The sequence below is a fragment of the Capsella rubella genome, unplaced genomic scaffold (genome assembly GCF_000375325.1).
Source record: "Capsella rubella cultivar Monte Gargano unplaced genomic scaffold, Caprub1_0 scaffold_7, whole genome shotgun sequence".
Lineage (NCBI taxonomy): Eukaryota > Viridiplantae > Streptophyta > Magnoliopsida > Brassicales > Brassicaceae > Capsella > Capsella rubella.
Window position 1 is genome coordinate 13,665,499 of NW_006238917.1, and position 16,958 is coordinate 13,682,456.

At 31.2% G+C, this 16,958-nt stretch overlaps 1 protein-coding gene and 1 long non-coding RNA gene across 5 annotated transcripts; both read right to left on the minus strand.

The window, feature by feature from the left end:
* Nucleotides 1-2,288: 2,288 nt before the first annotated feature.
* LOC111829590 lies at nucleotides 2,289-3,743 on the minus strand. 2 transcript variants are annotated; one of them, XR_002832958.1, is made up of 2 exons: nucleotides 3,266-3,743; nucleotides 2,289-2,486 (listed from the first exon to the last, which is right to left on the minus strand). It is a non-coding gene; the product is annotated as an uncharacterized LOC111829590 (long non-coding RNA). The 2 variants fall into 2 exon arrangements; XR_002832957.1 differs by having other exon boundaries at nucleotides 2,289-2,550.
* Nucleotides 3,744-9,669: 5,926 nt separating this feature from the next.
* LOC17877509 (putative clathrin assembly protein At5g35200) lies at nucleotides 9,670-13,484 on the minus strand. Of its 3 annotated transcripts, none has more exons than XM_006286189.2 (16): nucleotides 13,270-13,484; nucleotides 12,896-13,003; nucleotides 12,751-12,820; nucleotides 12,538-12,635; nucleotides 12,155-12,296; nucleotides 11,968-12,068; nucleotides 11,796-11,879; nucleotides 11,651-11,701; nucleotides 11,491-11,556; nucleotides 11,346-11,411; nucleotides 11,167-11,247; nucleotides 11,008-11,085; nucleotides 10,784-10,927; nucleotides 10,616-10,694; nucleotides 10,414-10,520; nucleotides 9,670-10,309 (listed from the first exon to the last, which is right to left on the minus strand). In XM_006286189.2, the coding sequence occupies exons 2-16, from the start codon at nucleotides 12,980-12,982 to the stop codon at nucleotides 9,944-9,946; spliced, it is 1,620 nt and encodes a 539-aa protein (XP_006286251.1). In that variant the 5' UTR covers nucleotides 12,983-13,003; nucleotides 13,270-13,484; the 3' UTR covers nucleotides 9,670-9,943. The 3 variants fall into 3 exon arrangements, with proteins under 3 accessions (XP_006286251.1, XP_023635110.1, XP_023635111.1); XM_023779342.1 differs by having other exon boundaries at nucleotides 12,896-13,010; XM_023779343.1 differs by lacking the exons at nucleotides 12,896-13,003; nucleotides 13,270-13,484 and having other exon boundaries at nucleotides 12,732-12,805.
* Between the last annotated feature and the right edge of the window lie 3,474 nt (nucleotides 13,485-16,958).

Sequence of the window (16,958 nt, forward strand, 5' to 3'; positions counted from 1 at the left end):
AATTACATGCATTAAAATATTTCAATTAAAATATATAAACCTATACTAATACATATTCTCATCTCGTATTCAAAAAATTATTTTATAAGGTCATTATTTTTTTCAAGTTTTTATGTTTTTACATACAATCATACAATGGAAAATTTACTAAATATATATATATTTTTTTGTAAATAATTCTTTTCGATTTAGGGTAGGAATAGATAAAAACGTCAAATTATATGTAGATACAATTTTTCGTAATTAGTTTTTTACTACATTAGAAAAAAATAAATATATTTTTTACGCATGTCCGCAGTTTTGGAACCCTAGTTTGCTTAGATGCTTAAATGAATTGATCTGGTCACATATTTCATCAAAGTGCATTTATTGTTTCAGTCAAAGGTCTTAGGAGAACTCTACAGTTAAGCGTGCTTATGCCGGAGCAGTCAAATGATGGGTGACCTTCTATGAAGTGGTTGTCGGAACTGTGTGAGTGAGACCAAAATACAGGAAAAGATCATGTGGTGATTTGTAGGATCGGTAAACAAGTATTTAAGCCTCCTGGGCGTAGCAAATCGATCGTCGGATATGAATATGCTCACGAGCCTAGTGAGAGGACATGAGGCCCATTAAGAGAAGTGGGCTCATGGGCTGGTGGTGAACATGAAGCCCGCTTGATGGATGAAGGTCAAGGAGTTACAGCAGCTGAGTAATATAATTGACACGTGTCACGGTTTAGTTAATCAAGTTTTTACACATATGAGCATTTCATTCATATAATTAACATGTGCCACGATCTGGTTAATTAAAATTTTCACACATGTTAGCATCTCATTAATATAATTGACACGTGTCACTAGCCTTGGGAAAAAGTTATGGGTACCGAAGAACCGCTCTGGTTGACACCCGGTTAGGGTGGTATCGGTTCTGCTTTGGATCTATGAAAATTACCGATTGGGCCTCGAGCTCAAAGTAAAATGGGTATCGGTTCGGGCCGGGTTTTACCATACGTTACTTTAGGCCTCCATTTGCACCGATCCTCTAAGCATTAGGCCTTTTAGGCTTTGGCCTTTTAAGTTTTGCTACCCACGAGTTCTCTTTTTCCCATGAGTTGGCGACTCCTCATGTTCTCATGACTGAACCAAATACGAAGGTCGCCAATTTTGCTTTTCTCTTCGTCTTCTTCACTCGATTGCATGCTTTGTCTAGTGCAATCAAGTACCATCTAGGCATCTACCACCTTTTCGATTCGTGTTTCTCCATGGAAGCTTTATATAAACCCATTATTCCCCATGGAGAGAAGTTCTCTCAGAGAACCATATCCAAATTTCTCGATTTGTATTCTCCATCGTCTCCTCCGTCTCTAATCTCTACAGTCTACAATTTAATCGCAGGTTCGTAGTACAATCTCTTATACTTTCTGTAATTCGATTATGTGCAAGATTGTTCTTAGCTAGTTATAGTATTATTTATAGTATCTGGATAGTAAATGTAAAAGCTTTTAGTTGATAATTGATAGGTGAATTCGATTATTTTTTAGTTTTAATTGATATGATCTTAGTTGTGTTATGAATTAGATTTGTGTTATCTTACTACTATTAAAAGAAAAGTACAGATATAATCATGGCTTAGAAATATTTACAATTCCTTCAGTTACCCTTAATTAGTTGCAAGGAAAAATAGTTTTAAAAATTGAGGAAGGAATTTTTAGTCATTTCTGGGAAAAATTTCAAATGCTCCGACCCGGTTTAACGTAACCCGCGCGTCAGCACCAGATTATTTGTTTCACACGCAAGCGGCGTTCGATCCAGGTACAAAACGATCTTTCATTCATTTAATATTGTTTTCGATTGGGCTGCCATTTAAAAGATCTGTCACTTTGTATGGGGTAACTAATTTAAGTATTTCTTATATAAATCTGGCGTTTGATTATTTGGTCTGTAAGGCCCAATGACCCTAATCGAGAATTACTTCAAAAAATCGTTTAACAACTTTCGTTAGTCAGCCCATGAAGTAAAAATCGTTCAACAACAATTTTACATATGCTAAAAATTACGGGGTTATTGTTAAAATAGGCATTTTGTGTGTCAAAACTTTGAAATAAGGCATTTCTTTCCATGCTTATAAAACTAGGCATTTTGGATGACGCAAACTGCCGAAACTAACCCTATCAAAACGAGGGTGATTTATGGCGCTTGAATTTCTTAGACGAGTCGGAGAGTTGGTTTGCTTTGGGGGAGTTTGATTCACAAATACTGTTATGGTGCTTTGAGAAAGTTTGCTTCAGATGTTAATGGTGCTGGTGCTTTGGGAATTTTAACATTATGTGATTCAGATGGTGATGCTTGGAGAAAGTTTTTGCAGAGCTTATGCCGTAGATTTCTCTTACCACATTCTCAATCTTATAAGACAACGATATATCAATTATGAACATGAAAAACAAGAATCAGTTCCTTAAGCTACTAACTCCTTCAAGATCTTCTTTGACTTTCCAACCATCTCATCTATGACAAAAACCATGTGAGACAATTGTTCAAGAAGATCATCATACTTACCATCAATAAAACCCTGAAATAAACATTTCATATAAGTTAACATATAAGAAGCAATCATAGATTAATTAAGAAAGTAATGAACTAGAGCATGAATGTATATATTAACCCATGCGACTAAATGAGGAGTTTGACTACGGCTAGAAGCCATTTTACTTACAACATACATGGGTTAAAGTAAACCAATAAGCCATAAAGAACGCAAAAGAGAATAACATATGTATCAAGGAAAACTATACCCTAAGGATTGTAACTAAGGGAACCCAAGGACCAAATGAAACACACATGTATTAAGACAAAACTATACCCTAAGGATTGTAACTAAGGGAACCCAAGGACCAAATGAAACACACATGTATTAAGACAAAACTATACCCTAAGGATTGTAACTAAGAGAACCCAAAGACCAAATGAAACACAAATGTACTAAGAAAAAACTATACCCTAAAGATTGTATGCAAGGGAACCCAAGGACCAGATGAAACACACATGTATCAAGGAAAAAGCTATACCCTAAGGAGTATTAGTAGAAGAGCTCAAGAAAAAAAAATAAAAGCACTCTAAATAGAACACTAAACCCTAAGGTTACACAACTAAAGGAACCCAAACACCAAATGAAACACACATTATAAAGAAAACTGATGTGAGAAGCTGATATACGAACGAACATAATTCTTAATAAACATGCTTAACAAGAAAAAGAAGTCTTGTTTCAAAGGCAGAGTTCATACCTGAATTAGATCATCATCTTCAGCAGTAATGCAGTAAGCTAAACTTCATTGCATTAACCTCACTTAAAACTCAATACAAAAGAATTCAGATTAAGAGTTCGTAAAAGCAAATCTGCAGCAGTAATGCATTAACCTCTAATTTGAGTGATACATAAACCCACTTGACTACTATTTCGTTATCTTACCCAAATTAATGAATCAAACATAACTTAAGATTACTAGTTACAGAGACAACTTTTTGTTGTTTTACACGGAAATTAACAAACTTTCAAGGATAATCAGAACAGACCTCCTAAGAGAAGAAACAGCGGCCAAAAAAGCAGAAAAAAATCATCAACAAATGATGGAAATTAAACTCCGACTTCGTCGAGGAAGAGGACCTAACAAGCATAGATCTGAATTTTTTGAGATGGCATGTAGGCTTCTCCATCAACAAAGCACAAACACATAAAGACAAAATATAAAATCAAAAGCGTTCACATACCTTGGGAATTGCAAGGATTAGCTTCGCCGTGAATGATGGAGGTCATAATCATCATGTTCTTTTCAGAATCGAGTTCACAAATTCGGAAGCCGTAGTAAAAATCCTTTTACCGGAGGGCATAGTGACGAGAGAGAATTGAGATTCGTCATCACCCATCGCAAAAGCTGAGAGAGAGAGAGAGAGTTTAGAAGCGTCGATGCAATCGGAGGATGGTCTAGAAGAGGAAGAGCAAACAGAAGGCTAGATATGTAATTCTACTATATAGAAAAATGCCTATATCTAGAAGGACGGACAAAAATGCCGTATTAGACAATACCCATCCGATAAAATACCGATCTCGTAATTAACTCAAAAATTACCCTTGGAGTAGTTCGTTCAACAACTTTCATTAGTGTTTTGATTTTTGGTTATTAGTTCTTTACTATACAAATCAATTTTAGTTTTGTTTGACTTTTTTCTCTCATTTGTTTTACAAAAATTCTTAGTTTTTTATGTTTATATATATTCATAGTTTTTTTTAACATATTCTTCTTCTCAATATTTCTTATTCTAGATAACAATCATTTAATTAATTAATTATATATATATATATTAACACACAATGAAATTATTAAAACATATTGCATATAAATAGTTTGAAAAAAAAATCCATAGGTATTACACATTATAAAAAAATTATATAAAACAAAGGAACAAACTGATAATCCCTTATGACTCATAATAAATTATTTTCTGTACATTAATATTTAACAATGATACTGTTTTCTGAAATTTATAAAGTGAAAATAATCAACCAATTTGGATTTCCAAAATTAATTTTTTAAATATCTTTCATAGTTTCTAAAATGATAATTTTTTTTCAAAAAAGATAATCAAATTCTAAATAAATAAATTAAAATTAAAAGAAGTAAATATTGGCGGGTCAGATTGTGGGATGGGTTAGAGCTGACATTACCACGACAATGATTTTTTCAGTTTTATCCACTAAAACATGTAAATTACCTTATGCTAAATTTTTGAGTTTGATCCACTAAAACATATAAAATACCTTAGTCTAATGTAAGATATGTTGTATAAGATGTGTTTCTTTGAGACATCTAAATGGACAGTGCGGTACAACCGGGGAGAATGTTTCTAATAAATTTTGATTTATAAGGTAGTTTTAAAAATTTTAAAAATACATTTCCAATTTATTTTAATTTTCTTGCTAATTAACGTAGTTGTAAATTATATATATAGTTACTTGGTTGTTGCATTTGTAAAAAATGACTTTGGATATAAATTAAGTAACCCCAGTGAAACTAAACCAGAAATTTGAAAACTATTTATTGGTATTGAAAACTTTAATTATAATCAAATACTAATTTTTTAACATATGATTTTTATGGCCAAACAGAAACAAAAACTTGAAGCAAAAATAGTATTTTCTAAGTATACCGATAATAAGGTATACAATATGCAATACTACAAATTAAATGTCCAACAATTATTAACTATAATAATAATAAACCAATCCGTTATATCACACACAAACTCCGAAATCTAACCCATTCTTACCAAGACGCTGTAAATAATAGTTAAAGTTATACACAAAACATCAAACAAAATTTCTGTACACAATCAACTACTAAATGAATCACTATATACAATAAAACAAAACATATAAAAGAAAAAAGTATTATTATCCAAAATTAATTTTACAAACAAAGACCCGCGGTGTACCGCGGGTTTAAACCTAGTTAATTTTATTTGATATCATATTATTTGTGTTATCTGTTATGAATTAAAATCATGATGGTCTTTTGTTCTATTCTTAGCTACTAATTTGCATTTGCTTCTTAGTTACTTATTTGCTTCTTGTATGTGTGTCTTCAGATGGGTTCTTCATGCTTTCCAAATGAAGACGACTTTGAAGAACATATGATTCAAAATGAACAGCATGACAATGACAATGGACAACAAGCTGCTGAAAGTACAGAAGTTCTTGGAACTCCTGAATCAGGAAAGAGGAAGGATGCCCCTGAATCAAGTACAGCTAAAGGAAAGGCATCTAAAGAGCTCAAAGTCATCATTTCAAGATCCCCTGTGTGGGATCACTTCACAAGGAGTAAAGAAGACAGAAACAAGTGTTTCTGCCACTACTGCAAGAAGTCATACGGCTGCAAGTCTAAGTCAGGGACTTCTAATTTGACCAACCATTTGGCAGCCAGCAAAGAATACCAAGCGTATATGACAAACAAGTCTCAGAAAGTGATCAAAGGAAATGGAACAATGAAAACTGCAAGGATAAGTGAACCTATATACAGAGAGGCAACAAATAAGATGCTAAGGCAGAAGTCATTTGAGGTGAGGGTTGATTCAGGGAAGCTGAAAAGAGGAAGTCTCACATTGGATGTGAAAACCAGATGGAATTCAACATACACAATGTTGACAAATTTCCTGAAGTACAGAGTTGCTTTTGACAAGATGCTAATAGAAGACAGGTTGTACCATGACTACTTCCAAGAAATGGATAATGGGAACACACGTGTTGGACCTCCTGAATCAACTGACTGGCATGCCATTGAAAAGTAACCTACTGACCATTTATACTTACACAAAAAAAGATTTATATTGACATGTTTATAATTGCCAACACTCACTTGTTTATCTCAAAGGTTGGTGAAATGTCTGGTAATTTTCTACAACTTAACTTTGGTTGTTTCTGCTTCCACCAGCTTGAATGCGCACACGTGCTATGGTGAAATTGTTACAATAGAGAGGAACCTCTGATTTCTGACTAACAGCAGAGATGATGATTTGAAGAACAAAGCTGCTGACATGTTGAAGAAGTTTCTGAAGTATTGGGATGGAATGAATAATATCAACAAGATGCTGATCATTGCAACTGCGTTTGATCCAACAAAGAAGTTGAAGTTTGCCAAGATGTGTTTTGAGAAGCTGTATGGTGAAGATTCCGTTGACTTCAAGGCTATGGGTGATTCAGTTTTCTATGTTCTTGACTCAATGTATAAGGAGTATGCTGCTGAGAAGATGGAGGGTGAATTATGTCAAGTATCCTATCTTGGCTGAGATGGCTAAAGATGTATTTGCTATGCAAGTTTCATCTGTTGCATCAGAGAGTGCTTTTAGCACCAGTGGTCGGATTCTGGATTCTAGTAGGTCTTGCATGACTCATTACATGATTGAGGTTCTCATGTGTACTGAGCAATGGATGAGGCAATATATTCAGAATGGGACTGACCCGACATTGATCACAAGTGCTCAACTGCTCTTAGAGTTTGAAATGTTTGATCAGCTTGAGAAAGGTAATCTTTAACAACTTTTGTTATTGAGAAACCACAATAGTTTGTTTATAATTATTTTTGTAACTTAATTTTAAAACTGTTTTGCAGAGTTTGGTATTGGAGATGCAACTAATCCTTCACCTTAGTTATTCTCATCAAAGAAAAGGTAAATAATCTCCTCTGATTTGTTATTCTCTGATTTGATATTTATTACAATGTTAATTGTAGCTCTCTGTTGTTTGATGTTTTGAAGGTATCTTTGTATTGGTCTTCTTGTGTGGTGTTTTTTTAAGTCATGGATTGCGGCAATAGTTAAGGTAAATTAGAACTTCATATGTCTTTATGTGTATAAGTTTATAACTCTCTTGGTGTTTACTTTGTTGAATGATCCATCTTGTTATTTGACAGGGACATGGAGTAGCAGTGTTATTTTTTCATCATTGATGCTTCGTCATTGTTTCCATTTCCCAGTTTTTTGATCGGCTACTTGATCAATCTTTTGTTCTGTTTCAAACTATGTTAAACTTATGGTTCAACTTTGGTTATTAAGTTGTTGTTTTGGTTAATGTTATGCTACTTATTGGTTATTGAGTTGTTGTTTATGGTTAATGTTATGCTACTTATTGATTATTTTGTTTTTGTTTTTGGTTATTAGTCGGTTATTTTTGGTTTGAATTCGGTTTTTTAAATACTTTGATTACAGGAAAAAACCAAACCGATCATAACCCGAAAATATTTCGGTATATTCTAACCGACCCGAACCCGACCAGTTACTAACAAAACCAAACCGAATTTATTGTAATATACCGAATGGGTATCTATATGTCTAATACCGAATTACCCGATATCCGATTGGGTCTACCCGATACCCGATTGGGTACCCGATTGCCCAGGGCTACGTGTCACAATCTTGTTAATGACTAACTTTGTAAACTATCTATATTAACATTTTTGCAGCATTTTTAGAGAAAAAAAAAACCTTGGAGCTGGAAGTTATTTACAGGCCTATGCCATTGACATTAATAATTTAGTTAAAACTTTAAAAAATAATAATATAAACAAAATTAGTTAAAACATTAATATAAACAAAATCCCTAAAATCACACCCTATTAAATACAACAATCCCGCGGTGTACTGCGAGTTAAAATCTAGTACTTTATATGAGTAATTAGTTCATATTTTATTTCCTGCTTATATTTTTCACTATATCATACTTTATTTTTTTTAATCTTATATTATGTTTGTATAGAAAACCTGTTGAATTTTACCTTCATTAGTAGTTGAGAAATTAAGTTTGTATAGTATAGGTTGATGTGTGGATGTAAACGGAATTGCGGTGGACAATCATAGAGAAACATGTGTTATGAGGGTTCCCACCAAATATAGATCTAAATGTTATTATTGTGGGTCTTTTTAATATGTTGGTCCGAAAGTTGAAAATGATTTGTGTGTTTTGGGCGGATTGTTGTATTTTTTGTTGGTTAAATTATCTCTTTATATATTGTCATAATATTTTTTTTTCTTACGTTTTTCTTTTTTGGATTTGACGTAATTTATATCTCGCTGTGATAATTTTATCTATTATATATTCGTTTATGATTTTCTGTTTTATAATATTTTCGTATTTTCTTATGGAATAATTTTAAAATTTAACATATTAGTATAATTTACGTTATATTTAGTTCATTTCACTTAATTATGTTTTTATTTTAATTTTCAATTTTTGTGAAATATTCTTTTTTTTTATTAGTTATGTGATGTATTGGAAAAAATTAGTTAAATTCATATTGGAAACCTTTAAAGAAATATTATTTTTATTGTTACAATTTTTATACGTGTTTTTAATATGAGAATTCATGTTTCTTCCCAACCTATCTAATTTATGTTGGAGAATTTTGTGAAACATAAATTACATAGATTTATATTCTCAAAATTTCTTAGTTTTTGTTCTATTCCCGTTAAATCTCATTATAATTTAGGTTTACATTGTGTAAATATAATCAAATTTTTTGTCATATTATTTTTAATTGATATATATATATATATATATATATTCATTATAAAACATGCACTTAAAAACTATAGTCTATTATTTATGTATTAGTTAGTATAATTGATAATTAGTAAGTTTTTCTTATCTTTTCATCAATTATCTTTTTTTAATAATATAAAATATAAGAAAAGACTTTTCATATTTCTTTTGAAAAACTTATTTACATATGTCTAAATCTCTAAATTAAATGATAAAATAATATAATTAATTCTTAAAACTAAAAAGTTAAATGAGGTAGATGATAATTAAAATGATGACGTGGTTTAAGAAGAAGAGAAAAAAGTCTATTTTATATATATAGAAGATAGATTTTAATTATTTTGGTTTTACGGTTCATTTGGTTTCAAAGTTTGAAATTCGAAATGAACCGATTTTATTTTTTTTTAATCCAGATTTTTTGGCTTTATAGGTATAATTTCGTTTTTTTAGATTATGTTTTATTTCAAATATTTCGTTATTTCGGTTGGGGTGATTTTTTAATTATCGCAGACAAAAAAACAATTAACTAATTTTGGTCAACCAATTCAGTTCGGTTATTTCGGTTCAATTAATAATCCCAGTCTTGATACCATCCATCGCTTCTTTTAATTTGTTAAAGTATACATTGAATTGGCAACAAATTTATTGTCACAAGACGTTCTTAATAAAAAAATTTCAAAAGCAAATGGTTTCCTCAAAAACTCAAACTTCCTCTCACTGATACACATACACACAAAAGCAGAAGTACTGTACTATTTACTGAACAAAAAGAATCTCACTAGCTACAATCACCTCACAACATATAACTTGTATACATTTATATATATATATAACAGACATTTGCCACCTGACTGGATTGAATATGGACCTTACCTTACATATAGCTAGGATATGGATTGTAACCTTGAACCGGGGCATGCGGTTGGTGTGGATTACCATTGGACACAAATGGGTTGCCAAATGGGTTCATATTCTGCTGTTGTTGCTGGTAAGGTTGTACAGGTCCCATCATCATTCCTGCGTTCTGATGTTGAAACCCGAATGTTTGATGGTTTTGGTTCGCCATTTGAATAGGAAGAGGAGCCGGAACTCCATTAGGTGCAAAGAAAGGTTGGTGCATCATTTGACTGTTATGAAATGCATTTTGTTCCCATGGATTGTAGCTTCTGTTTTGCTGTTGAGTCACTCTGATTGCATCCTCGTATAAGCTGTCAAGTGTAAGCTTGTCCAGTCCACCCGCCTTTTCAGTTAAAATGACACATGAAGACAATCTAATGTCATAAACCAAAACTTTCTGCAACTAAATATAAGAGAGATAGAGATTAGAGGGAGGGAGAAACTTACCAATTTGCTATTTGCAGCTGCACCTTCATTGGAGCTTGGAGCAGTCACAAGTGCCAGTTCCCAACCCGTCCCATTTGTAAAAGTAGTTGTTGGAGGTGGCGGCTCAACTGGAGAATAAAACATCAGGTTGATTTCAATTACTCAGAAAACAGTATCTAAGGAATGATGTATTAGTAATGCCTAGCGAAATTAAACTGTATACCGCTAACAGGAACAATAGCCAAAGCCAAAGCATTTTTCTCTTCGAGTTCGGAGACCACTGGAGCTGGATCATCCATAGACTAAGAGGAGAAAGTCAAATGAGTCAGCACAGGAGTTCCAAGAAAAAAAGAAACACTAGGTTGGGAATAGTTAGAAACTAGACAAATACCAAAAGATCAGGTTGTTTCTCAACAGGCTTCTCTGCTTCTACTTTAACTGGTTCAGGTGATGCTGGTTTCTCTTCAACAACCTTTGGGGGCTTTTCGTACTCTATAGCCAAAATCTCTTTGGGTGCAGTAAGTTTCTCCACTACCTGCCATTAACATAAAAGTAAGTGTTAATAGCAACGAAAAGATAAAGAAACAAAGACAGCCTTATGAGATATTCTCATACCTGCTCCTTCTTGACCCCTGCTACTAAGGGTGCTTCTTTCACATACTCTTCCATTGCTTGTAGGAAAGAAGTGGGAGGCTTCATACAAAACAAGATATGGTGAGGAAAACGCTCGCACAATTACTCAAATAAATATTCACATTGGTGAGAAAATCCAACCTGTTCAATCTTAATAAATCTATCTCCACGTCCAACAGAAACACTTTTGCAAACTTCGAAAAATTCAGAAAGCCTCCCTGCCTGAACGACCAACGAAACCAAACTTACGATGGTTCTTGTGGACAAACAAACGTTAAAGAAGAAACCAACAAAACAATTAGAGGTTGTATTGTATGTACCTGTTTTACTGCTCTTCTATACATATCCAAAGCCTTAAGAGCATCGGTCCGTTGCATCTCAAAGAACTGTCATTAAGGAAAATTTGTGCTTGAGTAAGTCAGGAAGACAGAAAATATATGCAGAAATGAAGAGCTTTTGCGTTACCTTATCAACCAAATTGTCTATGCCATCTGTCAGTGCTTGGTATATTTTAGTGCTCTCAGATATAACCTAATTGGTGAGAAGTAGATTGATAATCATACATACTGTTAACAATATATAATCGCGGACCGAAGCTATTAACATCAGTTAACTAATAGCATACCATTGTGAGTGCCAATTGGATAATATGATTTTGAATTGCTGCCCCTTCAGGCTGCAAAGATGCACCAATGTTACATGTATAGTTAAATGAGTGTGAAAGAAATACACAATGTATAGTTCAGTAAACTCAGAACAGGATTTATCACCTGACAATCAAGAACACGGAAAAGAAGTTCTTGCAGAGCTGGAAGTTGCTCGAGCAAATCAGGAGTATCCAAATCTTTAGTTTTCTGTATTTATAGCGCGTTCTTGAGAATTCCGGAGTGAAAGAAAACTCTGAGAGCTCATAAGAGGAAAGAGTTGAAAACAGAAACTTACTGGGGGATCAATCTCAACATCGTACTTCAAAACACGGAAACACTCTAACCGTTCCTCTAAGAATAGAGCATAGAAACGGACCCAAGCAGAGTAAGCCCAAGCTGGAAAAAGAAGTGCAAGAAAGATAAGTATACCAAAGAGCTACCTGTATAAAAAGGAGACAATGAAAATAAAAGCAGTCTACTACCATTTGGACATGAGTCATCTTTAAAATGAGACATATTAAGCATATGACTCCTGCTTCTGCTATAATTAATAACCTCTTCATGAAAAGTCTGGTCCACTTCCCTCAAGGCACGGTGAATAACAATAAGGGTTTTCAATGCAACCTGTAAAACTAAGAAGAATCAGTGGCAAGTACTAAACATTAAACAACAAAATTCATTGTGACTTCACAAAAACAGACAGTGAAGCTGTTAGCAGATCTTACAAACCTAACAAACTAAGAATACCAAACTAATGTTACATCTCTAGCAATTCCAGTTCTTAACACATTTCTAATAAGTTTACCTAAGTAAAGGTCATAGATAAGAAGAAACCAGTAAACAACAGACGAAATAAAAACCGTACCGCCCAATTATGTGTTCTTGATAACCGCCTTGCAAGAGCATGGATGCAATATGCAACATCAGCACGAGGCCTTGTTGCTGAAATAGCCATGAAAATAGCTGCACAGAGACACACACACACACACAACTTGTTATACACCTTTTGCTGTGAAGGAATCAATAACACAAACAAATATTTGCAACCAAGGCACTAACCATCTATGATTTTACCCACCTCTGATGTATCTTTCTTTAGAAGGACTCTCTACATGATTTGTAGCCTTGACAATAGCAATATCCAATTCCTACAAAACAAACCACCTTTGTTAGCTTAAGCAGAACCAGAATAAAACAGAGTTAGTGTTTGTTTTTTTGTTTACCTTGTAATCGCTATTGACCTTAGCTAATGAAACTGTGGTGGTATCTTTAATAGCTCCAAGATACCTTCTTAAACTGCTCTGTGACATTTCGTTTCTTTCTCTGAAACCCTGAAATCTTTAAGAACCTCGTAAACGTTAGAATTTCACAATAAAGATGAAAACTTTTCTCTTAAATCACAAAACCCTTATATCATCTTAGGACAGAGACATCGAATCTACCAAAAAGGAGCCATCTTTAGCTTTCTAAGCCCTAGAATTCAACACTAATTCAGACCCAAACCTTGAATACTACTAAAAGACAGGATCTTTACAACAAAAAACAGTCCTAGAAACAACAAACGAATCGAGATCCGTAAGAAGGAGACAAGAATCACCTGATCCAAGGTTTCTTGAAATCAAGAAATGAAAAATCTCAGAGAGGAAGGAATGTTTCAACGGTCTCTTTCTTAAATTAAAAGGGGCTGGAGAAAGACATGAGAATATAAAAAAAAGATGGATCGAAGAAGAAGAAGATGGAGATGAAAGAGAGAGAGAGGTACAAAGTCAGAGTCTCTTGGTTGTACGTTGGACGAAAAAAGAAACAAAGTCTTAGCGAAAATGAGCTAAGAGCTAACGTGATTTGGTTTGGTTTGGCCGCCGACGAAAATTATATATTCTTTTTTTAAATATATAAAAAGTTTTATCTATGATTAGCTTTATTTTTAATGTTTGAAAATGGTCAAATCTTGGCAATTCTCCCACGTTGTGCTATTAGCCAATTACCACTCAGAAATCTATATATTAACTATTAATTAGTGACTTAAAAGCTGTCAAGAATCAAGATGGCTATAATGTTTATTTTAGACAAGTATTATTTAGTAATTACAACAATCTTAGTTATTTAACTAGGCCATAAATATAGGATCATTTATTAGGTGTGTTTTATATAAGGGAAATATGAAAGAGTATACGTAGAAGATTGAAAAATTAATAAGTATCTAACTTTAAAAAAAAAAATTAATTCTCTCTTATACCTACCTAAATTGGACGAAAATCTATACTATTAATTGGGAAGTACAACTTGAAGCCAAACACCCCTAATTTAAAAAAAAATTTCATGAAAATAAAAACAATTGCCAAACAGAATTAATGACAGCAAAAAAAACAAAAACTAACAAAAACAATCTATATTTATGGAAATCATAATAATCCTTTACCATAAAAAGTGGACAGTTAAATTCAAAATTAAATATATGTAAACATATCTATTTTGAATATACATAAACATATTTAGTATTAATTTAAAAGTTTAATATAATTTCGAAATTAATAATTTATATAGAATGAAATTTAATAAAACAAAATCATCATATATCTAAATAAACAAAGATAACATTTTTTTAGAAAAATAAAAAGATAAAAAATATTTTAGCATATGAAATAATCAACTAATCAAATTCTATATATTATATATACATAACTGATCATATCATCAAATTTTAAAAAATTATATAATTTTAAAATATAAATAAAAATTAAATAAATCAATAATTAAATATTTGTTTGCTAAAATCATGCGAATAAACATTCTAGATCACATAAATTTCTTATTTTCACATAAAAATATTCATATTCAAAAATCAACCTAGCAATTATAGCACAGATGATATCTACAAAATTTATCATTAATTCAATTCATTAATTCAATTAGTTAATGATTTTTATTTGGTCAAACAGTTAGTTAATGATTATTCTAAACTTCTTTTTCTTATTAATTTCACACAATATTAACAAAATAAATCTTCATCCATTGGCAATTTGCATATCATTACTATTATCAAATATTAAATAATTGTTTTATCAAATCATAAACTACATTTTGAGATTATAAACATATAAAATTTCTGTTAAGATTAAAACTAAATAAAAAGTAGATATATCACATTTAAATTATTTTAACGACTTATTACCAATTTTTAAATAATAAATGGATTATATTTTCATGATTTAATCTAATTGAAAACAAATAAAATGTCAAATTGGTATGATATAAATAATATAATAAATAAATATCTACAAACATTATCTCACATATACATACAATTTTAAAATATCCTTGACAAATATGATATATAAGTTTTGGATAACCGGTTGAAATAACAAAAATTGATAGTTATATTTAGTTCTCAAAATCTCAAAATATTGAACAAAATTCAACTTTGGGACGTATAAATCTCTACTTTTGGACGATTATATGAAATTTTACATATATTAAAATTATATTTAGTTACATGTAAATGGTGTTATTTATTAAAAAAATATATAAACTTCTAGGAATGGATACGATACGGGAACATGTAATTCGAAAACAAACATTATCTGAATTATGTCTCATAAAAAAAAAAAACATGATTAGATATAATTGTTATGAGACACGGTCATAGAGTTCAATTCACTTTCAACTTTCAAATATAAAACTACGAGTACAATACGAGGACATGTAATTTAAATTGTTAAAATTAACTAGATTTTACCCCGTGGTACACCACGGAGCTAGTATTTCATGCGTATTCTGTTATGTAAAACCTTAACCGTTATAGTTTGTATATGCATACAGTTATATACAAAGTTCTTTTGGTATTGTCTTTTGATTGTCAACATGAACAATGTATCTTTCGTGTTTTATATATATCAAAGAATATGTTAGATATGTACCTGCTTTAGATTGTGGGGGAATTTCTTGGTTCCTTTTGTTAAACAAAAACATATTTTTTTGGTAGGTTTATCTGGTTGTATTGATAATTTTTCATTATTTAAAACTTTAGTGATTTGATAGTCGACATTGGGAATATAGCCGTGCAGGGATAATTAGTTTGTTTTCATTAACCCAGATATTTCAAGTTTGATGGGGGTAGGTATACTAATATATATTTTTATTTATTTTAAAGGTTTATTATATATTTTTGGTATATTCTAAGTATTATGTTGTATGATAGTATATGTAAATGTACGACTATCTTACATGGTTTTTTGAAAATAGTATATGAAATTAATAGAGGATGGTTTAATGATAGTTTGGAGTTATAGTGACTAATAATATTTGTAGATTAATTTATAGTGTGTAAAAAATGATTTGAATTTACACTTTCCTAATGGGCTTAGTAGAAGTGTGTAGTTGTAGCTCAAAATTTTGCTTAGCAAACTTAACTGCCTTCCACCTAATGTGTCTTTGTTTTATTGTATCTAACAGCAAAACGAACATACACAAAATTAACATTTCAAGAATTACACGATCTTAATCGACGTTGTCGATCTGAAACGACTGGGTCATCAAATTTTTCTTTCTTGTTGAACAAAAGATTTTGTCCGAAATATAGAAGATTTGAAAATCTTTTAATCCACACTCATTACCATGGGTCCATTTTATTTTAATTTTATTTTTTCATTTTGTGATACACTATATTAAAATAAGATTTTTATATGGATCTTAGTGTGTTATATTTTTGGTCTGTTTATAATAATTAATAATATTTATTATTGAATTTATGTGAATTGAATTTGAAAAGCTATACTTATATCTACATTTTAGTATAATTAAAATCAGATTTGATAAAATACTTATATGTATAAAATACATTTATAATTATTATCATTCAGTGAATTCACCGTGTTTTCTTCAATTGTTATATAGGTTGTCACAGTTTAATATACTTGAACTTTTGTTTGTAATAAATAATAGTATTTTTGTGAATTTTCAAAGTAATATAGTTAATGTATAAAATTCTTTATCTTTTACAGCTCGAATAGTTTTATATTTATAAACGAATATAAAAACACAATTTTTTTTTTCTGCAAACAAAAATAACTTTATTATTTTAACCCGTTGTATACGCAGGAAAATTTTTTTAACTAAAATTTTTAAATTTTAAATTGTATTTGTTTGTGTTTAAATATAAAATTTAGTTATTAATCATAGGATTTAACACGAAACCATTTTTGTTTTTACGTAATCATAATTTAATCAATTTAAATAAATATATCTAATATTCTAATATTAATGGTACAGCGGGGCAAAATTTATTTC